General features: G+C 48.5%; 2 protein-coding genes across 25 annotated transcripts in view; one reads left to right on the forward strand and one right to left on the reverse strand.

Moving 5' to 3' along the window:
• CIAO3 (cytosolic iron-sulfur assembly component 3) lies at positions 1-15,460 on the forward strand. Of its 4 annotated transcripts, none has more exons than XR_014228440.1 (12): positions 1-150; positions 1,701-1,796; positions 3,368-3,511; positions 3,840-3,972; positions 4,375-4,509; positions 4,856-4,974; positions 6,131-6,260; positions 6,505-6,577; positions 9,896-10,033; positions 11,093-11,250; positions 12,283-13,541; positions 13,770-15,460. XR_014228440.1 is itself a non-coding variant. In XM_082314545.1 (11 exons), exons 1-11 carry the CDS (start codon positions 85-87, stop codon positions 12,519-12,521), a joined length of 1,431 nt encoding a protein of 476 aa, XP_082170671.1. In that variant the 5' UTR covers positions 1-84; the 3' UTR covers positions 12,522-15,460. The 4 variants fall into 4 exon arrangements, 2 of the variants coding, with proteins under 2 accessions (XP_082170671.1, XP_082170672.1); XR_014228441.1 differs by having other exon boundaries at positions 12,283-12,660; positions 13,299-15,460; XM_082314545.1 differs by having other exon boundaries at positions 12,283-15,460.
• Positions 14,448-26,493, reverse strand: part of LOC309591779 (hydroxyacylglutathione hydrolase, mitochondrial) — a 19,669-nt gene continuing 7,623 nt past the window's right edge. For 15 of the 21 annotated variants that reach the window (XR_014228423.1, XR_014228424.1, XR_014228425.1 and 12 more), the window contains 5 exons: positions 26,238-26,341; positions 25,661-25,762; positions 25,099-25,178; positions 22,601-24,542; positions 18,896-18,960 (listed from right to left, as the gene is read on the reverse strand). Coding sequence is in view for 4 of the 21 variants with exons in the window: in XM_082314541.1 (XP_082170667.1) it covers positions 16,793-16,958; positions 17,328-17,407; positions 17,495-17,596; positions 17,780-17,883; positions 18,072-18,180; positions 18,896-18,960; positions 20,033-20,945 (1,539 nt within the window). In the remaining 17 variants the exon portion in view is untranslated. Of the gene's footprint in view, positions 16,959-17,327; positions 17,408-17,494; positions 17,597-17,779; positions 17,884-18,071; positions 18,181-18,691; positions 18,810-18,895; positions 18,961-20,032; positions 21,448-22,600; positions 24,543-25,098; positions 25,179-25,660; positions 25,763-26,237; positions 26,342-26,493 lie in introns of those variants that run through there. The other 6 variants (XM_082314544.1, XM_082314542.1, XM_082314541.1 and 3 more) reach the window with 6 other exon arrangements.

Below are 26,493 nucleotides of genomic sequence, written 5' to 3' on the forward strand. Positions count from 1 at the left end.
AGTGTGGCGTTCCCCCTTTTACGACAGTGTGGCAGCCCCTGCCCGCCCCCGCTGGCTGCCGCGCTCGGCGGCGGCGCGGCCGGGATGGCGTCTCCCTTCAGCGGGGTGCTGCAGCTGACCGACCTGGACGATTACATCGGGCCCTCCCAGGTGGGTGCGGGCCGGGGGCTGCCGGGGCCGGCCGCGGGGGAGAGGCCGCGGCCCTGTGACGGGGCGGGGCGGGCCGGCCCTGCCCGCCGCCCCGGGAGCCGCGGGGTCGGCCCTGCCGGCGCCGCCTGCGGGGGGTGCGTGAGAAGATGGTGCTGGGGGGAGGTGGGTGACAGCCCTGGCCGTGCCGCCGGCCGGGACAGCAGCTCTCGGCCTCGGCAGGGCCCCTCGGCCTGGCAGCGTGAGGGAGGCGGCGCAGGGGGCAGAGGGGCCGAGGCCGGCTGTCCTTCGGGTGCCGCGAAATAAAACGGTGAAAGGAAAAACCCACGGAGATCCCTCGCTGCCTCCTCCAGCCGGTGCGCAGGGAGCAGAGAGGGCAGCAACGCTGATCGGTGCGAGCTTCTCTAAGCAGCTGAAGAGAGAAATCTTGGCCCAGCAGCCAGTCGGTCATTCCCACCCCGATCTGGAAAGTGCCCTATTAAATGTTAATCTAGACCCCCCCAAAAAAAAGCTTAAGCCTAAACAAGTTTCCTTACACGCTATTCGGCCGCACAGATGCTCGTGCCAGCGTACAGGAGTGGGTGGCAGGTGGGAGTGAGCAGCAAGAACGGGTCAAGACTATTCCTTTCAGAGTCTTCAAGCACTAGCAAAAGTACAAAATAGTAATGCTGGATGTATTTGCTGACAAGTACAGCAGAAAAAGCTATCCTGAAATGAGATCAGTGGACTGGGGCATAGCAAACCCCATTAACTCTCCTTGCAGTACTTGGGCTTGCTAGGGAAGTCTTTCATTTCACTTCTCTGTTTCAAGTAGAGATCACTGTTTTATTCAGTGAGCATAACTGAAGAATCATAATGACTTGTTCCTGCTAGTCTTTGAATCTTGCAAAATGTAGTAAAGCTGGATTAATTGGGGGAGAGGGAGAACTGAAAACGTTGGCAGAGCAAGGATGGTGAAAGGCAAAGAGAATCATAGCTGTAGAAGTAGGACAAGGAGTCATAAGGTGCCTAAACAATAAAAATCACACAAAATGCAAAAACACCCTTGAGACTTCATCACAGAACAATACAGAAAACTGGAAGTAGTCCATCTGAGGTCGTCAGAGTCCTTTCGACATTAAATGAAACTTCATTGGCACTAGCCACATGTTGACTGTGGTGACCACGCCTCCATCGGTTAAAATTTGCAATGAAGAATGCATGATCATCTGTAAGATTTTAGAGAGGAGGACTGTGCAGGCAAGCCTCTCTTCCTTTCAAGGCTCTGTAAAACACAGCTGTGTTTTCAGAAAGAACAGCAAAATTGTCCTGTGTTTTTGGTATGATGCTGGAAAAGTGTTCCTTCTGTAAAAAAGGGGTAAGCAGTTTTTGCTTTTATATTTTCCTTTCGTTGTTATAGGCGCTGTAAGTAAATCCAGTATAGCTTAAAGGAGAGTAAGCGGCATTCGCTCTAGAACCGGTATTTCGGTTTGATCATTCTAGTTTCTGTTAAATCTACCTTTTCCACACTTTGTTGCTAATCTCCTCACTTTCAGACTTTATTTCTCTTTCAGGAATGTATCAAACCTGTCAAAGTGGAAAAAAAGCCTGGAAAAGCCACAGCTAAGATCAGAATTGAAGCAGATGGAAGCTATTTTCAGATCAATCAGGTATGTGATTTTTCTTCATTACTGTGTAAAATATCCAGAAAACGTGAGTGTATTGTTAAGTATTTGAATAGTCTACAGCTATTTAATGCCTCAGAGAAGACCAAGATATTAGAAAAGTGTTGCTATTGCTGTCAGCATTCTCATAGCTTTTTTCCAAAGTCCAACTTTTTAATTACCCAGTTTTATAAGCAGTAATTCCAATTTTGTGTCAATCTTTTATGCTCTGGAACACTGACATTAATTAGCGATGATTTTCAGTATAAGAACGGATAAGCTGAGAAGTCTATTTTGCCATCAATACTTAAGTATTAGCAATTCCTAGATTATTTGAGACAATGTCTTTTCTTATTACATTATGTCATACAGCGGAGTGCTCACTCACAAAGAGATTCAAATAGATACTCTTAAATTTTGCTCTGATTTTTTAGTAATATTTGAAATTATTTGTTAAATTGCCTGCAGAATTCATAAGCCTCCTGCTTACAAAATTAATGCCGAGTTTTGGAGAATTATTTTCCTGTTTACACAGATAAGGTTAGCATTTCTGAGTTAATCAAGCTGGGAATTCATCTAGAAATGGTACTTTTAACTTTAAGCAGATGATGACCCTTCAACTTAAAGAAAGGGGGATACAGCACTTCCACAGAAGTCTGGTTTCTTATTTTAAAATTTTAATTTAGTAGTACCTAATTGCTCGGTCTGTTTCTGACTTTTTTGAGAAGTGAAGTTTAAGAGGAGAGTCTCATGGGAAAACTGACTTATTCAGGTCAAATATTATGAAAAATATTTCCTTCCAGTGGCAAGCCACACACTGTCTTTGGTATGCTGCCATACAGTTCTCCTATCAGTGTCCATGTAAGTTTTGCACGCAGAGAGATTGCGTAACACTCAGTATCAATTAAAAATGTTAGCGAGCTTGTAGTCTGGTTACACAATCTGTTTAGGAGTGAAATTCAAGTTCCCGTGAAGAAACAGCTCCAGTACTATTCAATAACATGAGCAGCATCTGATAGAGGTGACAAAGCTGGCATGCTTTCTCCAGCATAATATTCAATGCACACTGGAGACTGGTGCTTAAAGGCTTAGTATCTCTGTGGTCTACAGTTTTGTGGTTAAAATAGCAGCTGCAATCTGTAGCACATTAGCCATGCTAACCCAGTCTTCAGCCACCCACAAGTTGAAAAACCGAGCAAGATAGACCCATTTTGTTTCTGGGAAAGTATAATTTCAATATTTTGGAGCAATATCAGCCCACCAGATAGCACCAATAATTGTGGCCTAAACAACTGTTCTGTATTTGATGGAAGTTATGTTCTTGGTCTTGCTAAAATTTTCCTGAAGTTCCTCAGCATATTTCCATCTGTGTGCCAAATAATCCTATTAAAAGCAGCAAACTTCAAAGATACTTGTCTTCCTCCTCATCTTACTAAAGATAAAAGATACTTGTTTTAAATGGTAGACCGAGAGCATAAAAACAGCAGCATCTTTGTTACTAAACATAGTAAAGGTGGGAAAACTGCTACCTAATTCTACACTGTGATCAGAACTGAGTCTTATCTGTTTCCTTCTAGGATGGAGGAGCACAAAAACTGGAAAAGGCTAAAATTACTCTGAACGACTGTTTAGCTTGTAGTGGCTGCATTACATCAGCAGAGAGTATTTTAATCACTCAACAGAGCCATGAAGAGCTCTGCAAAATGCTAACTTTTAACAAGGTAGGTGACAAGTCATGGCTAGGTAGGCTGCAGAGTTTGAAAGTCTTAATAGGTTGGTATGATGCATCTGCAGAAGCATGCGTGGAAACAGCGCACATAAAAATAGTTTCAGAGATCTGAAGGATCTGAGGACATTCTCAGCGCACCGTCATGTTTTTTCCAATTTTTAAAAGGTAATCATGGGTTTGGAAAGGGCCTTTAATGTAGTAAGTTACTGACTTCAAAGTTAAGCTGGGAGATACTTTCTGATGTCCTAGTGCGCTGAAAGTCCTGCATGTGCCTTATTGATATTGTTCTGAACAGTGTTGTTTGTTTGTTTGTTTCAAAGACTGCCTCTCCCAGTGAACAGAAATTGGTGGTGGTTTCTGTTTCACCACAATCCAGAGCTTCGCTAGCTGCAAGATGTAAAATGGGTGTTCTGGAAACAGCAAAGAAGTTGACTGCATTCTTAAAGAGTTTAGGCAAGTGTGGTATGGCATTCTGTTAATCAGAGGGAACTGTGGGGTGTATGTTAAGCGTAACTATTATGAGTGCACAAGGTTGATGTGATTTAACCTCCCCATCGACTCATAATGTTTCATAATTGGCATTAGCTAAAATGCAAACTGTCTACAACTTCCGTCGCATAATAAACTTGGAGTGATGGAAGGAAGGAACTTTAAATTTTAGATTTGCAGTCCTCCTGTCACTTTTGCTCATCTTACAGTGCTGATGTGCTAGGGAAGAAGGTTCACTCTCAACTGCAGAGGTTGATACCTGTAAATAAGATGGAAATAAGTTTGAATCTGGTTTGACTGGAGGCTTTTTGTTGTAGTTTGCTGTATCTTTCCTATGAATTTTAACACAGATGCTGTTCTGCCTAGGTGTGCACTATGTATTTGATACAACTTTCTCAAGAAACTTCAGCCTACTGGAGAGCCAACAAGAGTTTGTAAAACGCTTTCGAAAGCAATCTGAAGACAAAAAGGCCTTGCCAATGCTAGCTTCTGCTTGTCCAGGTATGGTATTAGATTAGTTATGGAAATAATAAAATGGCATACTAATAGTACACTAGAACAAAAATTAAGAAAGTTAGTCAGAAAAGTTTAAATGGATAAATTTACTTAGAGGACTACTCCTTTCACAATACAAAGAGATCTTGGTGTTAATAGCAGTAATTATCTGTACAGTTACCTAATGAGCTCTTTAAAATGAATTTTGTGTTACACTTCCTTTGCTTTTTGTGCTGAAGTGAGACTGAAAATGATTATTAATGGGTACTAAGCCTGGGGTTGGGGGAAGGGTGAGCAGAGTGAAGGGTTGCTTGTTATTTTTAATTTAATCTGCTAATTACACTCTTACCAGGTTGGATCTGCTATGCAGAGAAAACCCATGGCAGTTTCATCATTCCTTATATCAGTACCACCAAGTCTCCACAGCAAGTCATGGGCTCCTTGATCAAGGGCCACTTTGCAGAACAGCAGGTAAGGGTCTGAAGTATACTATGCTTAATGGCAAACTGCTAAAATTGAACACTTTAAGCTGATATTTTTTTATTTTGCTACATGGTATACATTAGATTTTAAAGGTTAAAAGTATCTTGCAGAAGCCAGCAAAGGCAGCATCTTTCTCACTTCCATTTTATCTAATGAGAAGTTAGCAACTAGGGCAGTAACACCAAGCTCGTGCTGCATGGACTGCTTAAAACCTCTGCATGTTATTTGGGAAGGCTAGAGAAAGTTATTTTTTGGTGTCCTTGTGCTCCCATCTTGTCTGCGTGTGGTATTTTCTTGTTGTTTAAAGTTGGTGAATAACTTAAAATAAATTATCCTAAGACAAAACTTCAGTCAGTGCATACGTGCAGATCATGTCTTGTCTAAAAATTACTTGCTCGTTCCCAACTTAATGTTCTGTTTCAGTTTGACTTAGTTCTCTTCTCAGTCTTTAACCTTTGGAATCTTTCCAAATGTAAATTTCATATTTAAAGACTAGAGTTGTACTAACAGCCTAGATTTGTCCAGTAAGAAACTGAAGCACCACTTCTGATTGTATGATTTATTGTCCATTAATGAGCAGTGGTTTAACGCTTGCATTAAGTAAATGCTGACATCTGCATACTTGTTACAAAAATTGGCAGCTACTAAGAATATTTGGCACAAGATACTGAAACAATGGCCTTGAGTCAATGACTTGTTTCCTTGGCCTGTACTTATTTCTTGGATGGTCATGAGGTTTTAGTCTGACGCCAGATCATTTCTCAGTTGCTGATGCAGGGGCTGGGTTTTAGTAGCGCGGAGGAAGCATATTCTCTAACTGCATAATTAGGAATTCACTTCACTGACTGACTTTGTTTGGATCATCTGCACTAGCAAAAGGAGAGGGGGCGAAACCTATAAAAGACGATACTGCTGACACTTGCTACAAACTGAAATCAGGTTCTAGGAGAGAAATAATTTAATGTGAATATAAATGCATGTGTGTGTGCATATACATAAAAATAAAAGTTCAGTAACAGTGGAGAGTATTTCCAGAGGCATGGTGGTGTTAGTTTCATCATTCTCATTTTTACCTGGAAAACATCTCTCTCAAGATAGGTTTGCTATTGGCCAATCCAACTGCACAGCTTTGTCTTTCTTCCAGCGCTTAACCCCTGATCGGATATACCATGTAACAGTAATGCCCTGTTACGACAAAAAGCTGGAGGCTTCAAGGCCAGACTTTTTCAACCAAGAGTACCAAACTCGTGATGTGGACTGTGTAATCACCACAGGTAAGCAGAGCCAGAGGTAGTCCAGCTAATTTCTGTAAACCTCAGAGCAAGGCGTTCGCTAGTTTCAAAAACCCTTTGTCTCTGATAGAGGACATAGTGTGTGGATATTGCTGTATATTACACTTTAATAATGCAAATCGTGTCCTGGTAAAGATTGCAGATGCAGTCTTATGTACTTATCTGTGGATTTTGTTTTCCTTTATCCCCAAAATAATAACTTTTTATATCTGTGGTTCTGTTTTAGGAGAAGTGCTAACGTTGTTGGAACAAGAAGGAGTATCTCTCTCAGAAGTAGATCCTGCTCCTTTGGATACCATGTAAGACCAAAATCTCATTTGCATCTTCAGTGATGTTTTTTCATCCAATATTTATAGAGTTCTTCAACAGAGTTTGCCTTTCCACTACTGTTCTACACAAGGCTGCATGTGTTTGCATTTGATTTATTTTCTTGTGTCACTTCAATCAGTACAATTGTGCATTAAAATACTTAATCTACATAATATGATGAATTTCCACTTTTGGAGAATCTGTAACTATTTGTTCTAGATTTTAGTAGTCCAAGGATTAGCAGCTCTCACTGTAAATTAGCAGGATTGCTAGAATCAGCTCAGAAGAGTATAATGGCAAAATAATCGTGCAGAAAAGTACGAATTGCATGACAGTCATTTACTTCAGTTAGTGTTACAGTATAGCTGGTGGAATCCCACAAAAATCTACCTGCAAGCTTTGAAAAGTGAAAAAATGTAGATCAGTGAGAAGAGTTTGCTAAAAAAAAGCCTGTTATTGCACTGTACTCAGTTTGCTTGTTTCTGTTCTAGTTATCAGAGCTACTGTAGGGATTCCAGAATTAAAGCATAAATAAGAAATATTTAGGTCACTCAGCTAATCTCTAGGAGTCTATATTTGTGGGGAAAAAAAAAAAAGGGATCTAAAACATGTGCAAAGCAGATGAGACTTCAGTTGCTTCAACTGAAAAGTAACATCTGGTAAGTGACAACTGCGCGGAGATCTAAGTGACTACGGAAACATTAAAATCACATTTTATTCGTCTAAATTCACATGCAGTGGTGGTTCCACGCTGAACGCTAAACCAAAGCATTCTCTTCTTCAGTTTAAAAGAAATGTCTTTGTAGCACTTTGCACATTAGTAAACAGAAAGGCTACAAGTGCAGCAACCTTTAAGAACTACGAAAGATGATTAAGTACATGATTCAAAAATTTACTGCTCAGGCTCCCTAAGTTTTTAGGAGAGATTTTGATACCCCAAATATGCAGCATCTAGCACATGATTAGAATGTGACACTAGTCTGTTTTCAGCTGTACCCCTTGCAGATGTGACACTCTTGTTTTGAAATTTCGTTTATTTCTAAATAGGCTTCAAGTCTTCCTAGTACAACCAAGTGCCATTGGCAGCCTTTGCTCAAGAATTGTCTGATCAGCAGATGTATGTTGACAGAGCTGTGAAGGGAAGCATCCTTACGTGCAGCCTATTTCCTAGATTAGTTTTAATTGTTATAAACATTGGTCACTCCTGTGCTTCTGAAAAGAAGCAGAATGTGAGATAGAGACGGTCTATTGCCATCCAATCCCCTTCATGGAAGGGATACTCAATTTAAAAAGGAGACTTAAAATAATGTGCATGCCCAGAGCCTTGGCTTCCTTCTGCTGCATTTCAGTGGATCAGTAGGTGTGGGTTTCACGTAACAAATTTACTAGCACAGAACTATTTATGCACACTTTTTCCAGGATTAAGTGTCTTTTTCTGACATAGCATATGCACAGATTGCCTTCACATCAAAAAAGAAAAGTATCCTCAGCTATAATAAATGTCTGCATGGTTGAGTCCCAAAAGTACAGCTTCAAAAGCTGCCCATGTAAACAAGTACTTCTGTTCTACCTGCTTTATTGTTACACCACTAACAGAAAACTGAGGAGAAAAAAAGATTCTGAAGTGTTTGGGTTCCCTTAGGAGATGACATTATGGAAGTGTCAGTTATAACGTAGAACTGAATGTCTAATTACTTGATAAAAATCTCTGGCCAACTTCTTAGGAGTACATTCTGAGCACTAGGCCTCATGCTTGTGGTGATAAAGTGGCTCTATAACCTTTTGCTAGCTTTAACATACTCAGTAAATTGACTGGTTACAAACAGCACGTATTCCTCAGAACTTGGAGCGTTCACATAAGCAGTCCAGTGGCAGTTGTTCTGCTTTATCCTCCAGCACGTGGAAAAGCCCATTAAGAGGTTATTACATTTGGCAGCAAGAATGAGATAAAGTGCCAGAAATCCCAGGACTTTTGCTGGTATAACCGTTTGCTCCAGGCCAGCACTGAAGCTTACTGGCAGCCTCATTTTAAGAGAGTAGCAGTACGTGAGGCCAGACACACTGAAACATTTTGTTAATGAAGCTCAGTTCCTGTAAACAAGATCAAATTAAAAATAGTTTCTGAGGGTGATTGCAGGCTAAAGTGTTGCCTTCTGCAGTTCTTCCAAAGCTAAGATTTTATCTGCAAGAGGCAACATCTTCGACTTGACTTGAAGCTGTTTGGCCAGAATTCAAGTGTTTTCCCTTCTGCAGCTGTTAGTAGGAGAATGCAAGTGTCACTGCCTGATGAGTGCTTATAAGCAGATCCCTCATCTTGTTATTCTCTCATAACAAAAGCTATTGTTGTGGCTTCCATCTGGTGAGCTATTCTCAAGAAACATTATCTTGACCTCTGAATAGTTGGTTGTGTTTTGGCAGGCCAGTGAGGTGGAATTATTTGTGCAGAACTAGAATTACAGAACTTATGTTAATGTAGTTGTTCGGCATCAAAAATGTGTTGAACGTGAACCAGGATCCCGCTGAGGACAGGCGCGCATGGAGCAAATGTCCTGGCATCGTTAGGTTTGTTCGTAAACTGTGAACGTTGTTACATAACATTAAGCACGTGAAACCACAGCAACACGGATTTCATCTCTCTGTGCTTGTGATCATAGCGCTGATACCTCCCAGAAATGTTCTCTCACGTCCCAGCAACCACATCTAAAGTATCTGGTTTCAAAAAATGTGTTGTAACACAGAAACAGAGCTTTCAATAATGAACTCTGCTTTTGTTGATCTTGCGGAAAAGCTGTAGCACTGATGAGATGTCTCTTGACTGAGACAGGACTTCTGCTGGGTAGTGTTCTCCAAGAGAAGCATAGGTTGCAGAGACCCATACCACCATTGCTTCATCATTTCCCTCCTCCCATTTCTAAGCGAAACCCAGGATGTTTGTAGAGGTATTAAACAGGAAGCTGACAAAATATGCATGTCGGATAATTGCCCTTGTAACTCAAACATTCCCAAACATATTTTTGGTAAGTGAAGGTTAAGTTGGCAGTGCATGGGTCAGGCCTTGTTGTGGCATGGGACAGTATTTCCACTGAGCTTGACCCAAAGAATGCTAGGCAGCACAGGGTTAAACCTGCTGCGCTCTGAAACTATAAATAGTTGGTTCCCAGGAGAAAGGGAAAAGCTAGGAGCTCAAAGGGAGCTGGTCTGTGGCTTGTTCTGTTGCTTTTGAGTCCCCTGGACCTTTGCGTTTGTGCTGGCTGTTCCGTTTTATCAAAGATTCCCCTAAAACTGCTTGCTTTCTTCCTTTCCCCCAGGTTTAGTAGTGCTGCAGAAGAGGAGCTCACTAGCCACTCGGGAGGTGGCTCTGGTGGCTATTTGGAGCACATATACAAACATGCAGCCAAGGAACTCTTTGGAATTCAAGTGGATACAATTCAATACAAACCTTTAAAGTAAGAAGTTTAAGGTCCTACAGAAAGTGCTATTTTTATTGCAATTCTGTTCATGCAGTTATCTTCCTAATGGGCTGAAACTTTCTTTGCAATGTTAAACATTTTACTTCAAGGCATGGGAATTGGCTTCTCACTCCCACAGTTGCTGAGCAATAAATCAGCAAGCGCTCCATGCAGCCTTTCCCTTGGAGACTTCCAGCCCCTTCACCACCCACACACTTTATTTTGGCCTTTTGGATTTTCCCAGTATCAAGTTGCAGTCAATTTTTAGAGTAATTTAGAAGACAGGGCTCACATGAATCTGGGCTTCTTCACCTGCAGTCAGACCAATAAAGTAGATTTGTTACTGATCTAGCTATCACAGAACAGAAAATCTTGTGTCAGGGCTTTGGGGCTCAGTTTTAGCTATGTTGTGGTAAGACAGAAAACAAGTCACTCGAGTTTGGGCATGGAGGCTCATTCAGCTGAGATTCCTTCTAGCTTCCCAGTTATAATACTAATGTACCATTTGTAATGAATTCTATCCCTGATTAGCACTATCTATGTTTAGGATTCTCTGGTCTAGGAAGCAGAAGAAACAGTCCCTCTGAGTCTCAATATGAAATACTTGATTAAAATTACTTGCTCTTTTATCAGGAACAGGTATTTCCACTAACCTTAGGAGTCTGGAAGCCTTCAATAATGGTTTGCTCCCTGGTTTTATGACCTACCACAATTTAAAAGTTTTCTCAGTGGCCTCACTAATGCGTAAGTTGGCTGAAGCCAACTCAGAAGGCCTGTCACAATGAAACTTTTGTTTAGGCTCCGTTTGCTTGACTTTTAAACATTTATTCAACACATGTGTTCTTCAGCAAACTCAGTTCAGGTGGCAGGTCCTCAAACAAGACTGAAAAAGGATCTGTAAGCAAGTTCCTTCATCTGTTTTGTTTGGGTGGCAAAGAACTAGGACAGCTTTCTTGAATAAGATTTCACAAAGAACTTTGTTTTAGCACAGGGCTCTTTGAAGTTTAAAATAGAAGTTAATTTGGATAAGACATTTTCTCTGCTCTTGTTCCTCAGAAACAAGGACTTCCAGGAGGTGACACTGGAGAAGGATGGAGTAGTCCTGCTCCAGTTTGCTTTGGCATATGGGTTTCGAAACATACAGAACTTAGTGCAAAAGCTGAAACGAGGGAAATCGCCCTATCACTATGTTGAAGTCATGGCCTGCCCATCAGGTAAGACTGCACAGGGATTTCACCATTAAAATCCATAGCTGTAAGAAGTTATATGAAACTATAACTAAAATATAATAACAATAGGCAATGTCTCATGTCCTGAATATTGTGGCAAAGCCTTCAAATTCTTGCAATGTGATAATCACAGCATCAGAATTTCAAAGTTGTTTGCATGCAGGTTTTCTTACCTAGAAACTAGTAATTCTTCAGGATTTAAGTAATTACAGTTAAATTCTATTGTACAAAATTTGCACAACTAGTGCTTTTAAGGAGGTCTAAAAAATTGACCATTATGCTTTTAGAGAATGCTTGCTATGGCTGGTGAAGAAAGTGTCTTTCTGCCTATTTTATTCCCTTTTCCACTTTGTGCAAGCCCTCCTTTTTCTCTCTCCTCGTTCTCTTTGAATCTGCTAGCAGAGAGCACAGGCAGCTTGAACCCAGCCTGTAGTGACGCTGAGCTGCCACCCTTGCTACTCTCGAGCAACTGCTTTCTCCCCGAGGGCCTGCGCAACTCCCAGCCCAGAGGGCTGCTCAGCACCGGGACGCTGCTTAGGGCAACCACGCGCTGCTGCGTAGCTCGACTCATAGTGCGCCTCCGCCCCAACAGCAAACCCAGAACATACCCCAGGGGTGTTTATCTTACCTTCAGTTGAGACCCCAAGGCTGTTCTCACCTGGATTGTGTTCTGGCCCTTTTCTGGAGGCAGGAGATGAGAGCCAGAGCTCCCTGCTGCTTCTTACCTCTCTCTCCGTGGCAGGTGGCAGCCCGCCTCGGCAGCCCTCTCTCACAGCCGGCTGCAGGCTGAATTAGCACTGGGGCACGCCAGGCCAACGATCTCCCCTGTAGGGCTACAGCCTGCCCTGCTGGTGTTAGATAACTGGGGAGTAAACCACATTTATAATGGTGTTTTCATTTCTGTAACTGTTTGCAGGTGCAGAGTAAATTAACTGTAGTTGTTTTGGTTTTTTTTTCTGATAAAGCTGAAGTGCTTTCTAAACTCAGTGCTATGTTTTCTCACTTTCTTGCACATAGGCTGTTTAAATGGAGGTGGTCAGATCAAACCAGATGGTGAATCCAGCAAGGACCAGCTTCAGCAAGTTGAGAGGTTGTATGAGTCTCTTAAGACTGAAATTCCAGAGAAGAACCAGACTGTAAACGAACTGTATGAGCAGTGGCTGGGTGGCGCGGAGTCAGAAAAGGCTGCGAAAGCTTTGCATACAGAGTACCATGCAGTGGAGAAAACAAGCACTGGATTTAATATCAAATGGTGAAGACTGACACTGTGAAGCCCAGATACAGATACTCGGTGCCTTTTTAACTCAGTTATATTTAAGATTCTCAAAAGACAGTTACAAGTTCTGTGCCATCACTGGGAGTTTGCGATTTCTGACTCTTGTTAGGGATGAGAAGGTAATGTGCCTATAGGCAGGCAATATTAATTCCTACAGCTTTATAATTATTGAAGTGATGTAAATAAAAACCAAACACTGACTTAAAACACACATCAAAAGAAGCAGTAATGCATCCTAGCCTCTGCACAGTCTTTAAGGACTAAATCTGCACTCCCTTTATAACCCTACTCCTACGAGAACCGATGAATTTAAGGTACTGAAGGATTTGGGTTGCGGTGGACTGTAGCCTCGCTGACATGAGCTTTATGCTACGTGACAGTATTACTTGTCCAGGCCTTGCTGTATTTTCACAGCACTGAGTTTTACACCTGTCTCTGTCGGGACATCCTCATTTAGTTATAAATGCTCTAATGAGACCTTGGGTTCTGTTTTTCCATTTCACTGCCCCAACTGGCTGCCCTTGAGGTCCAGCTGCAGTATCCTGGCCCTGGCAGAGGGGGTGGGTACCAGCAGCCTGGGATGACGTGAGAAGCAGCATCTCTAGGGCTGTTTTACTGCCTCCTGAAATGTGACTTGAATGAATGTTTAAGAAGAAAAAGCTACAGTGTTGTTTTTTTTTTTTTCCTTTAATTACAACAATTGTCTATAACTGTGGGCAATTACATCTCTCTCTTTCTCTCCCTAAATACACTGTAGAGGGAGTCACAGAATTGTCACATCTACCCCCTCCTCAACAGCTGGATACTGATGGATAATATCCCTAAATGCAGAGAAAACAATTTTTTACAGTGTTTCAAGTAAGAACTTGCTGCCAACTTTCTTTCCAATAAAGGACGAAGTCCTTGGTGTCTCTGAAAGGTGTTACTTTACAAGAGTTAATAGAAGAAAGCTGTGAGATGTAATCATTACAACAAGTAGTTTACCAGAACAATCCAAGAGGTTAGTAAAAACACATCTGGTTTAATGCAGCGCATTACGATGCCTTGCCAGAAGACAGATGGATGTGAAACAGATTTGGTCTTTTGTTACTGGAGATGACATGTGTCTGTCTTGCTATCTGTATTTTTTACATACGGGTATTTTCAAAACTATATGCAGAAAAACTACTGAATGAATAACTCTGTTGTGGTCTATTTAATCTGAATATCAGTTTTCCTGGAGTTACAGTGCGTGTGGGGAGGATTTGCAGCTGTACCTGAACGCGAGGGGAAGGGACGCTGGCAGATGTGGAATCTCTCCGTGTGACTGCTGTAGCTGCAAGTGAACATGAACTTAAGAATGACATTATTGAATCACTTAATTATTTCTCCTTTTTCCACTTACCGCTATGCGAGGAAGAAGGACTGTGCAGAAAGTAAAGTGGACGAAAACTGAAAACAAAGCTGCCACGTTGCTTTGTTCCTTCAGAGTAAATAGATGGAGCTGGTTACTGCCTCTAGCCCAGATTGAAACCTTGCCCGGGCCCTCTTCAAAGATCACCCTCACCCACTTACTGCAGACCTTGAGCTTAGGGCTGTCAAAAAGCAAAGCTGTCAGACCTTGACCTGCCTCTTGTTACGGCTTCTCTGGCAGTACTTAACCTGTGTCCTTCTCAAAGCCTCCTCCCCTCTTTATTATAAGTAAGCCAACAGTGTAAAAGACGTTTTTTTAAATGTTTTTAATTAAAAGCTTTACATTTTTCAGGTGTTGCTGATCAATTGGTGAATTCACAGTGTTCATAAGGCAAGAATCTCCCACTGCTTCCCCCTCCCCACCCCGTTCATTTTACAAGCAAGTTGGTAGTTGCAGTGAATGCCCTTTTCCATGCATAGATTTATAACACACAGTGTTATGCTAAACCACAAAATATTTATCTACAGCAAGAGATACCACTGCTAATGCAAAGTCAGTCCAATATACTGAAGTGCTGAGATCATAAACTCTCTACATCAGTGCAAAAGAAACACATTCTGTTTCTGTTGAGAACATGCACGTCAGGCCAGAAGGGCACAAATAAATAAAGCTAAGTTAGCTGTAGATTAAACAATTGGGGGTCTGCATTTTGTCTTTTCTCCAGTTATCAGGTTACCAACATGCACACTGCGAAAGCCGTCCAAGGACTCTCCACTCAGATCATACAGAGACCTCAGCTCCTACAGACACTCCCGGGTGTCCGTTCTTGCCGCGGTATCAAGAACAGCTCGAAGTTCTCGCAGCCTTTGAGCTGCATGCTGCTGCTATCAACGTGAGCAGACTTGCTGCTAGTTCAGGAACCCTCCCTGAACGCACAGGGGTGCACCTCTGCTCCCAGTATAAACAAACATCCAGGGGAACACCCAGGTAACATCTACAAACTGTACCACTGCATTTAAACTGGGGAACTTTGAGGCAATAGTGCTGAGGCAAGTTGTGCAGCAGGATTAATTCTTCCCCTCCTGTGGGGGAGAGTGAATTCTAACACTATAACTTAAAAGGAAAAAAAGAAAACCTTAGTCTAGTTTCTAGCAAGGGAAGAAACGGCCACAAACCAGGCTTCAGTGGTAACAGATGCAGTTCACAGTCCACACATGAAAGATCCTGAAGTCAACTCTATTCCAGTGTTAGGAGCTAAAACATTTATAATCAACACTGTTTAAAATGACAACATACAGTAAAGGATTATGGGACCAACTCCTCTGCTCCTCTGTGTTTTCATTTGAACTACGGCTGTAAACTCAGCAACACCGAGACAGTCAGACGCGCACTCTGCACACTGAGGTAAAGAACAAACGAGAGATGTGTGACTGTCCCAGACAGAGCAGCCTGCCACGTCCAGGCCCTCCGGGGGGATTTTCACAGCTATTGACACAGCTACCATCAAGCCCTTTTTTTTTTTTTTTTTTTCACCAAAAAAGAAAACTGCTTTACTGGTTTGTAATGCACCTCCCCACCACCTGCAAATAAAAGCTTTGCACAGTTTTCAAGACTTAAAAAAAAAATAAAATACAGTACTGATTTTGCACAAACTGAAGGCTGCAAGCTGAAGAGGCTTAAGAGACCCAGCTGCTCCCTAGCTCTTGTTCTAAAGAGAAGGCAACGTAAAGGTCGGTTTCACTGACACTTTCAGCCAAGTGTTTCCCAGTTTATCTTGGGGGAAAAAAAAGGCGGCAATGGATGCATAGCACCACGTTGTTGTTTGCTGCCTAGAAACTGTCACACCTTGAAAAGTATTTTACAAAGCCAGTGGGTTAGAGCATGCTTTCCTCCAGGCCTGAACTCCACCTGGACGCACTGCATGGTTTAAGCGGTTTGGCTGGCTCCCCTAAGTCAGCGATTGTGTTACAAATCCCTATGCAATGTTTCTATGTTGGCCTACTATAAAAATAGGGAAAAAAAGGGGAAAAAAAAAATACCCAAACCCCACTGAAGTGAGGGTTTCTGTTAGCGCAGGTCTGGAGTCAAGTAGGTACTGCTGAATGCCAGTGAAAACGCCAGTCCCCTTCCCGGCTTCCTCTCGTGCATCCAAGTCACCGTGCCTCATCCCTGCCCGCCCTCGGCCTGAGATGGGCACAGGGACGGCTGGAGCCGAGCAGGCAGAGCCAGGAGGGCTTCCCCACCAGCCCGGCCCCAGCGCAGCCCGGCCGTGCAGGAGGTCAGCGGCTTTGGAGCCGCATTGCTGCAAAGCTCCGCTCCCGCTGACCCCCGGGAAGCGCGATGCAGCACCCAGGTCTGGCAGGACTGCAGGCAGGAGAGCCTCACAGCCCGACGGGTGCCCGCTGGTCTGTGGGGTACAGCATCGCGGTCCCCCCAGCATCCCCACCTTTTCCATACCCTCCCTCGGCTCCCGCAGGCAAAGGGCTGCAGGACGGGCAGCAGGTCCTGCACCCACCAATGCTGCGAGCGTGGGTGTCCTCTCCTCCGAAACACCTCCTGCCCAGCAGGAACTGCAGCCCAGCGGCCAGGGGGGCTTAACTGCTGCCTGAGCTGAAGGCACCCACGCGCTCCCTTCCCGTAGGGACCGGGCACTCAGCAAAGGTCCCGCAGGCCAGGGGAGCAGGCATGGCGTCGGAGGGAGCGAAGCAGAGCAGCCTCAAAACGAGCAGGTTAAAGACAGAAACCACTTCCCAACTGCCGAGTCTTACAGGAGTAAGTCAGAGCTGGACGGACACAGCCCAGGAGGAGCCCCCACCGCGACGGGGATGCTGCGTTTCGGCAGCCACCACCACGGCTGCTCACTTCTTCTCGAGGAAGGGGCTGAAAAGTCCCCAGTCAAATGCGAGCATGGCCTGGGGATTGGGCCGCTCCTTGGGCTTCTTGAAGTTGTCCTTCTCAGTGCGGAGGGTCCTCAGCACCTCCACCGGGTCCGTCTTGCCCGTGAACTTCTGCAAGGGCTCCTCCCTGCAAGGAAACCAGCTCTGCTGTGACCGCGGGGGACGGGACGGGGACCCACCTCCCCACTGGGACCCCAGCGCACACCGGGATGGACAATGGGGGAGTTGCATCCTCGTGCCAGGCGACTGCTGGGGCACATGGGGCTCGTCTGCGGGTACCCGAGCTGGGCAGTGCAGGACCCCGGGTCTGGGCACACTCCCCTCCCTCGGGGCTTCAATTTCCCGGCTAGTGAAGCCACAGGAGAAGGGATGACACTGGGGGGAAAAGGGGAGCAGAGTTTGGGGGCAGCCAGCTGGGGCCTGCCCACCCCTGGCTTGGTTTAGGGTTGACCTGCGGCAGGGCCCTTCGCACCCCCCAGGCCCCGGCGCTGCTTACGTGACCCGCAGGAAGGGGTTGTAGAGGAACTCCTCCTGCAGCGTGGAGGGCACCGTGGGCAAGTCCTCGTCATCCCGCTGCTGCCGAGGAACCAGAGATATCCAAAAACCCGCCGGCATCCAACAACCCCCCTCCGCCTCCACCCCGGCAGGGGCACAGTCACTTACTTTGGCCCACGCGAGTTTCTTCTTCACCATTTCATTCTCCGGTTCCACTTTCAAGGCAAACTTGAGGTTTCGGACGGTGCATTCGTGGCCGCAGAACACCTTCTGCAATGCCAGCGGGAAGCACTTGGCGTCACACATGTTCCCAGTACCAGGTCCAACCCATCCTGGTCCCGCTGCAGCCCCAGCCCTGGAGATGGGTGCTGCCTCCTGAGTGGTGCCAGCCTCAAGCCCCCTCCTGATTTTGGGGTCCCTCCCCAGGCTGGGGCCGAGATGTGGGGCACTCACCGTCTCCTTCGGCAAAGCCCCCAGGGTCTGGGTGAGGTTGGTGTACATCTGCTCTGCCGTCCCCTCGAAGAACTTCCCGCAGCCTCCCACAAACAGGGTGTCACCTGTGGGGAAAGGGGTCTGGGAACAGAGGGGACCCTGGCCCCGCTCCCAGGGACTCGGGTGCCGGGTGGGACCCCCCATGCACTGGATTCGCCCCGTGAGCGCCAAGCATGGGGGGGACGGGCAGCATGCAGGCAGCATGCCCCACGTCCCCGGTACCCACAGGGTGCACGTCGGCAGGGTGGGATACCTGAGAAGAGAGCCGGAGCATCCGGGGAGCCGTCCTCCCACATGAAGTAGCACATGTGGCCTGAGGTGTGGCAGGGGGTGAAGAGGCACCTCACCCGGATGGCCCCAAACTGTGGGGAGAGAGGGTCAGGACCCCGCTGGGGTCACCCCAGCCCTGACGGGCAGCCAGACTCCCCCAGACCTCCCTAAGCCCCACAGCGTCGCCTGTTCGGGGCTCAGCGGGTCGCAGACATGCCAGGGGATGGTGGTTTGGGCGAGTCCCAGGTTGCACATCTGCTCCGACAACACTTAGCAGCGGGGTCCCAGGAGAAGGTTGGGTCCCCCAGCGCAATCCCAAATGGGCTGGGAACGGGATGAGGTTTCTCCTCCAGTCCAGTGCTCCATCCCAGCCCCAAACCCACAGTGCCACATCGGCAATCACCCCAGGACACAGGGAGCCCAAGCACGGCGCCGGCCAGGCACCAACCCTGTCAGCTCCCAGTGCAGTGCCGCACCGCTGGGGACTGTGCCATGGCCCAGCTCCGCTCCCCGCCGGCCCGGCACTGCGCCAGCCCCGCGGGGCACGATCCGCGCATGGGGGGCTGAGCCCCAGGGCGCTCCCACAGTCCTACGGCCACGCACCGTCAGCTCCTGGTTGTGGGTCACCTTGTGCGTCAGGGCCCCGATCCGCTCATCAGCGCCGTACACCCGCAGGCCGGGGCAGAGCCTCGCCAGCTCCTCGTTGCCCCTCGCGTGGTCCCTGCGCCGGCAGAGGAGGGAATGGGCACCCAGCCCCACACCGGGCACGGCCGCCCCTGGCCCCCGGCTCGCACCAGCAGCACTTACCAGTGGTGGTGGGTGGTGAGGATCGCTCTGAGCACCACATCCTCCTTCCTGATGATTTCCAGCAACTGAAACAGACCCAGAGCAGAAGGAAGTGAGCGCGCAGAGAGGAGGCAACACACGCACCGTGCCCGTCCCGGCGCAGGATCTGTCCCGTACGGCACCGCTCTGCAGGCGAGAGGCCCAGCAGACCAGGGCAGAGAAAAGCACTGAAAAACACCTGCTGAGCAGTGAAGGGCTGAGAGTGGGACGAAGGCTCGGCTCCCCGCGCCGGACCCCATCATGCAGAGCGGAGCAGGCGGACAGGAACATGCTGCTCCCACGGGAACGGCAGCATTTTATGGCTGGTGCTTTCACAGCGTAAGCACGGAGGTGCGGCACAGGCCACGCACGGGGTCACCACCACAGTGGGGAGATGGCGACCATGCAACCCATCCTGGCTACAGCAAGGGCCCGTGTGGGGCTGCCAACCCCGCGGCTCGGCTGCCAGGAGGCTTTTAATGCCAACTTAAAATTCAGCGCTACTAACAAACCCTCTGGCTGCTCCTGATTACGTTCCTCAAAGAGGAAGGAAACGTCCGAGTCAGCAAGAAACGCTTAAAAACTGCGACAGTGTTTGCATGATGTGCAGCAGCTGAGGGTGGCACAAGGGGGTCACCAGGCAGGGGGGCCACGGGGGTCACAGCAGCAAGGGGCGACCCCGGCCACTGCCTTCCCTGCCTGCCTCCAGCCGCACGGCTGCAGGCTGGCTCTCGGAAAACGGGACTTCACATGGGAGACACGCTCCAAAGCTCTATTTTGGGTTATTCTCACTTGCTTTGGGGTCTGCAAGGCTTCCAGCTCCGGCACGGAGCGGGCTGGGAGGCAGCAGTTAAGGTGACATGGAAACCCCCCTGCGGCCCAGGGGTGGGTGGGAGCAGGGTCTCGCACACGCCCACCCACTCCATGGGGGCTGAACAGGGCTCGACCCCGCCGGTGGGATGCTCCACGCGCGCATGGATGCGCCCCGCTGCACGCGAAGACCCCGCATGCCAACCCCACACGGGGCCGCCGCCACGGGCACGTCCCCCGAGTGGGACCCCGCAGCCCACCCGGGACGTGGCGGGGCAGCGGCCGCTCCGAGGACAAAGCACCTCTCACCCTTTTGGGGACGGCGGCGTCCACCGCGACGGCGTCCCGGGTGCTCTCCTCGATGACCAGGTACATGTAGTTGTCCTCCAGGACAGAAATCACCTTCACCTTCATGGTCCCTCAGCAGTGCCGGCCGCGGGACGCGGGGGGGCCCGGCCCCACGCAGCAGAACACGGCGGGGGGGCCGGCCCCACGCAGGAAAACAAGGGGGGGCCCGGCCCCACGCAGCAAAACGGGGGTCGGCCCCGGCCCCACGCAGCCGCAGGGCGAGGACACGCGGGGGCGTGCGGCCGCCCCGTCCCGGCCCCGCCGCCTCGCCCCCAGCGCGACCCTCGGCGGAGCCCACGCGTGACGCGGCCGCTACCTGCGGGCGGCGCGGCCGGGCGCCGCGGCGCGGCCCCTCCCCGCAGCGGGCAGGCGCGTCCCGCCCCCGCCGGTGCGGTGCGGGGCGGATCGCGCTGCGTGGGGCGGGGTGACCTCCCGCGCGGCCGCCGGTGCGGTGCGTGGGGGCTTCCCCCCCGTCCCGTCCCGTCGCGGTGCACCGCGGCTCCCGGCGCTGCCGGTGCAAGGCAGGAGGGGCGAACCCCCGTCGTGGGAGGCGGAGGGGTGAAACGCCCGCTCCACATCTCACCCTGGGCTCCCACGGCCCATCCTGCCACCCGCCGGGTCCCACCAGCACCCAGGCTGGCGAGGCCGAAGGCGCAGGGGAGCCCGGCGAGGAGGAAGGCTGGGGCAGACGGTGTTCCCCCCCGCCAGACCCCAAAACTGCGGCCTGGCCCCTCGCCCTCGCCACAGGCCAGCCAGGTGCTGCACACCGGCCTGCAAAAATGGCCACTTCTCCCACCACCAAGGTGCTAAAATGAGAGGGACGAGGGTCTCCCGTCCCTGAGGGCTGCCAGCTCCCACCAGGCGCTGGGAACATCGGCGGCACAAGATGGTACGGATCAGCCCTGGACACCGGCGCTGTTGTTCAGCGGGAGGGAGGTCCTGGGCCTCGTGCACGACTAAGCCAGAGCTCCAGGGACAGACAGCCTCCGAACTACTCAAGCCCCAAAATCACCAAAGGCGCGGGGCAGGCAGGAGCAGAGCCGTGCCCTGGCTCTTTTCCCAACCAGGCACAAGCCCCAGTTCGGGGTTGACCGCGGTCTCCCAAATGCCCCTTGTGAAGGAGGGAGCGGCGCTTGCAAGCAGGAAACAAGCGCTGAACACGCTCTGCTCTTTCAGAAAGAAAACACAGCTAGAATCACAGAATCATAGAATCGTTAAGGTTGGAAAAGACCCTTAAGATCATCGAGTCCAACCATTAACCTAGCACTGCCAAGTCCACCACTAAACCATGTCCTCGAGCACCACATCTACCCATCTTTTAAATACCTCCAGGGATGGAGACTCAACCACTTCCCTGGGCAGCCTGCTCCAGGGCCCGACTACTCTTTCGGTGAAGAAGTTTTTCCTAATATCCAACCTAAACCTCCCCTGGCGCAGCTTGAGGCCATTTCCTCTCGTCCTATCCCTTGTTACTTGGGAGAAGAGACTGACCCCCACCTGGCTACAACCTCCTTTCAGGTAGTTGTAGAGAGAGATAAAGTCTCCCCTCAGCCTCCTCTTCTCCAGGCTAAACAACCCCAGCTCCCTCAGCCGCTCCTCATAAGACTTGTGCTCTAGACCCTTCACCAGCTTCGTTGCCCTCCTCTGGACACGCTCCAGCACCTCCATGTCCTTCTTGTAGTGAGGGGCCCAAAACTGAACACAGCACTCGAGGTGCGGCCTCACCAGTGCCGAGTACAGGGGCACTATCACCTCCCTGGTGCTGCTGGCCACACTATTCCTGATACAAGCCAGGATGCCATTGGCCCTCATGGCCACCTGAGCACACTGCTGGCTCATGTTCCGGCGGCTGTCAACCAACACCCCCAGGTCCTTTTCCGCCAGGCAGCTCTGCAGCCACTCCTCCCCCAGCCTGTAGCGTTGCATGGGGTTGTTGTGACCCAAGTGCAGGACCTGGCACTCAGCCTTGTTGAACCTCATACAGTTGGCCCTGGCCCATCGATCCAGCCTGTCCAGGTCCCTCTGTAGGGCCTTCCTACCCTCCAGCAGATCGACACTTCCACCCAGCTTGGTGTCATCTGCAAACTTACTGAGGGTACACTCAATCCCCTCATCCAGATCATCAATGAAGATGTTGAACAGGACCGGCCCCAACACTGAGCCCTGGGGAACACCACTCGTGACCGGCCGCCAACTGGATTTGACTCCAAGTCAAGTTGTAACAAGACCTTGAATAAAGCCCCAGAAAGATCCCAAAATACCACCTGCTTCCCCCAGGATTAGGTACAGAGATGCTTCCAGTTGGTTGACTTCAATTGCTAGTACAATAAATAAATAAAATTGAGAGATAAAGAAATCTCCTTCTTCCAGACCGCCCCACCAATGCTCGGTTTACAGCTGTTATTTATTTGCTCATTTGTCAAACAGCCATCAGTACAGTCATGCTCCGTTGTAGCAGCACAGCGTTCAAGTTAAGGAGGCAGTAAAGTTTTAGGTACCACTTTTCTTTCTGAACTACATAAAATTTACCTTTTTAAAGCAAATAAAGGAACGGTGCTACACCAAATCCCACTCATACGCTGCCATTCCGTGTGTTGGCTGGAACAAGACCAAAGTTACGCTGGTGACACCCAGGCGGTTACGGACTCCATCGTGGCATTACTTACTGACGTGCACTGGGGAGAGGGTGAGAAACTGGAACCAAAATCGTTTGAATCTTTTGTTAGTTTCAGCCGCAAAACATTTGTTTGAAAATCTCTTGTACTTGAGCAGATCTGCAGTATGCAGCCGAGACCAAGAAACAAGGAAGAAAATATAATTAGGAGGAAGATGTATTAAAGCTGCAGAGGCCAAGCCCGCAAGGCTGGGTCCTACCACCCTTCGCTCAGATGTACATCGCTTGTTTAAAGACACCAAGCTGGAGGATGACAAGTGTGGGAGGGGGTGACCCACTCACTGAAAACCTGGATTTATTTTCCCCCAGTTTATCCCATTCATCCACTTTGACACACTATTCCCCCGTCAGAAACACAGCCCCAGGGGAAGTTCCCTCTCTGCAGTTTTCAAGCCGGATGCAGACTGGGGTCATACAGCACTAGTCCAAGAACAGAGATGGCTTTTAAGCCCCACAGACCAACCAAGAAAAAGAAATGTGCCACACTAAGGTGGTTTCTCAGGGGGTCAGAGATCCAAGCCCTGTTTAATCTGGCAATATGTGGACGCCCTCACCATTTGTAACATCCCCTCTGCAGCCTTTCTAGCGGAGAGGCTGGAGCAGGCAGGGGCTGCAGGGCGGGTGATCAACCCCAGCAGCACGCAGCATCTGCTCTAAGTCAGGCCCGTCAGCTGGAGCCCCCCAGGCCCCGCACGGCTACTGCCCGTGCTCACCGGAACAGCTGCCCTCTCGCTGGGGAACAGCGCCCAGCTAATAAATGCTCCTTTGCCACATTACTCACAGGAAGGTACAAAGCAGCTGCTCTGAGTATCGGCAGCAAGGCATCCTTTGGAGGATCTCATCGCTGTTAGACAGGCAGTTAGCCACTAGGTAAGTTCTCCTCAGGATTTTGAACCAGCAGACAAATCCCTTCTTCGTTTGTGTGGTAGTAATACAAGTAACATACAGATCACACGTAAGAGCAGTAAGCAGGTACATGCAAACAGGCTTAAGTTAAGAATCAAAGGGAATAAGAAACAGTGCAATCTCTAAGCCAGCACGCTGCCTGGAAAAGCTACTGCAGTCCACAACAAGGAACGTCAGACAGAAGAGGAAAGCTGGCCAGTCCCCATGTGCCATTCCCACAGCCAGGCCACCCTGCGTACTTCATAAACTAAGCCCTGAACTGGTGGTAGCAGAGCAGGTCTGTCACTGAGAACTGGTTTTAGTGGAGCCAGAAGCGACAGACTCAGAAGAGTTTAAGTAGCAGCACGGAAGAAAAGTTCAAATCTTCGCAGCTGGCAATATAGTTACTGCATTTTGTCTCTGTTTTAAATGAAGACATCTCGGGCCACAGTCCCACTGTCTGCATTCAAATCAGGTTCTTACAAAAATAACAGGAGCTTTTTTCCTAGACCTCTAGGTTTGACCCTTCCCCACCCCAGACTCTGAGCCACATACCAACACTTGTAAAATGATCTGCATGTGACACATGTGACAGTTTGAGAGCCAGCAATAGAAGGATAAATATTCTTTGTCATAATATAAATAGGCTGTAAAACATCTCAACAAGGGAAAAGTGCTTTTTTTTCCTTAATCAAAACAAAATATAAACCTAAATAGGACTGTCTCAACCACAACAGAAGGTTCAACTCCTAAAATATCCGAATAGTCTAAATTACACTGAAACTGACGTTAAAGTGATCCAGGCAGAGCGCTCAGTCCTTCGGGACTCGGAAGTTATCCTTCTCTTTTCTGATGGCACCCATTGTTCGGATGGGGTCAGTCTCCCCGGCGTGCTGCTGAACTGTCTTCTCCCTGCCAGGAGGGAACACCAGGGACAGCAAATGCAAAGACTGCAAGATCAAATCTCATATATGAAGTCACTACTATCACATTTCGCCTGCATCAAGGGGAAATGTTACACTTAAAGATCAAAGACCCAGGGCTTTGGCACAGGCTTATCAGCTCCCTTGGTTTAAAGGCTCATTGGCAAGAGGAAATTGCAAACACTCTTGTGCCTTGAACAGCATCTTTTGCCACGCCCATCTGCCAGACTCTGCTTGATGAAGGAACATAATTACACAAGAAAGATTGTTCCGTCTCCTGCGTCAGGGACTTCAGCACTGGCAGAGATGCTCACCACAACCCTTCAAATTTCACTGCAGCAAGCTTCTGCCAGGACAGCAAGTACATTTTATTGTACTTATTCTTGGAAGGCAGACGTTTTAAGGAGGGTCTTGAAGGCATCACAACAGGAATGTGCGAGGCAGGAGAGTAATTCCCGCTTACGGCCCTTTTTTGGACACGTCCTCCTTCCCACATCCCCTCTCCAAACACAAGGACCATTCCCACACCCACATCTCCTCCATACCTCACTCGCATGAAGGGGTTGTACATAAACTCTTCTGCAATGGTGGAGGGTATGGTTGGCTCACCGCTGTCATACTTTGCCTGTAACAAGGGAAAGATTTCTACTTGATGAGGAATGTTTTGGTGAACAAGAAATGTCCTGTATATTAACTATACAGGGTTAGTGCTGCACCTAACTGCCTGAGCTGCTCCTCAGGCCAGGCCCTTCCCAGGGTCACGCACACAGACAGACAGACAAGCACTGAGGTGTGCAGGAAGAGACTCGGGACAGAGCTGACCCTCCCAGACAGACGTGGACATCAGCCTGTAATTGTACCAAGAAATTTCCAGGGAGAGTCACATCTCCACCAGACAGCAAACCATCTTCTCTGGGCCACACACAAACCCTGTTCCCCAACACGTTGCTCCCCTGGATGCACAACATACTGCAGTGCCTGGCTGTGAACTCCCTTCCTGCAGCCTCTCTTTCTCCCCAACGTTGTACTCTCTCCTCTACCTCCTCAGAGAGGCACTGCCTCCATGACAGCATCCAGCAATTCTAGGGAAAGGATGAACTGGCTTACCTTGGCCCAAGCAAGCTTTTCCTGGATACTGACATTATTGGGTTCAACGTGTCGAGCAAACTTGAGGTTGTTGATCGTGTATTCGTGACCGCAGTAAACTCTCTAGGAAGGAAAAGGAAGAGTGACACTTGGTAACACTGAAGGTACAAGGTGGAGTGCCAGGTACCATCATCAATGTTATGGCACAGCAGGAACAAGAGAGTCAGCCCTCCAGGACACACGACACTCTCCACTGGAGACATGCAGAGAAGTGCCAGGAGTTACCAACCAGTACTATCTGCCAATTTAACAGCAAGCCTGATGAAAGAGCCCAGGCGTTCCAGCTCGCTAGCCTTTGTTTTAACAAGCAGCCTCTACTCTTTCCCCACAAAGCACAAACGTATTTGGGGTAGGCATTTCCTTCCCACAGGACTCCAGTTATTCAGTATCAAAGACAATTCCTGATGTAAGCATTCATTCCGTCAACACGTGACAAATTCTCCCTTTGAACAACAATATTATTAGGAAGGCAGTTTCTTTGCTGTATGTCATAGTTTCTGGCCGGTTAACTTACTAGCACAAAAGGAGAGGTTCATACCGTTTTGGGGTCCAAGCTGCCCAAAATCTCAATCAGCGCTCTGTACATTTCCTCTGGGGTTCCCTCGAAGAATTTCCCACAACCGGCCACAAACAGCGTGTCACCTGCAAGGGAGGCGTGACACGGCATCAGGACCAGACAAGGCTCCTCACACCAAAGCGTGAGCACACGTCCCCCGAGGGCTCAGTCCTGCCATTGCTGTCCCCGCTGCAGCTCAGCGGAAGGCACGAGGAGAGCCAGGCTACGCTGCTGCCCC

Source organism: Platalea leucorodia (assembly GCF_965183815.1).
Source record: "Platalea leucorodia genome assembly, chromosome: 5".
Lineage (NCBI taxonomy): Eukaryota > Metazoa > Chordata > Aves > Pelecaniformes > Threskiornithidae > Platalea > Platalea leucorodia.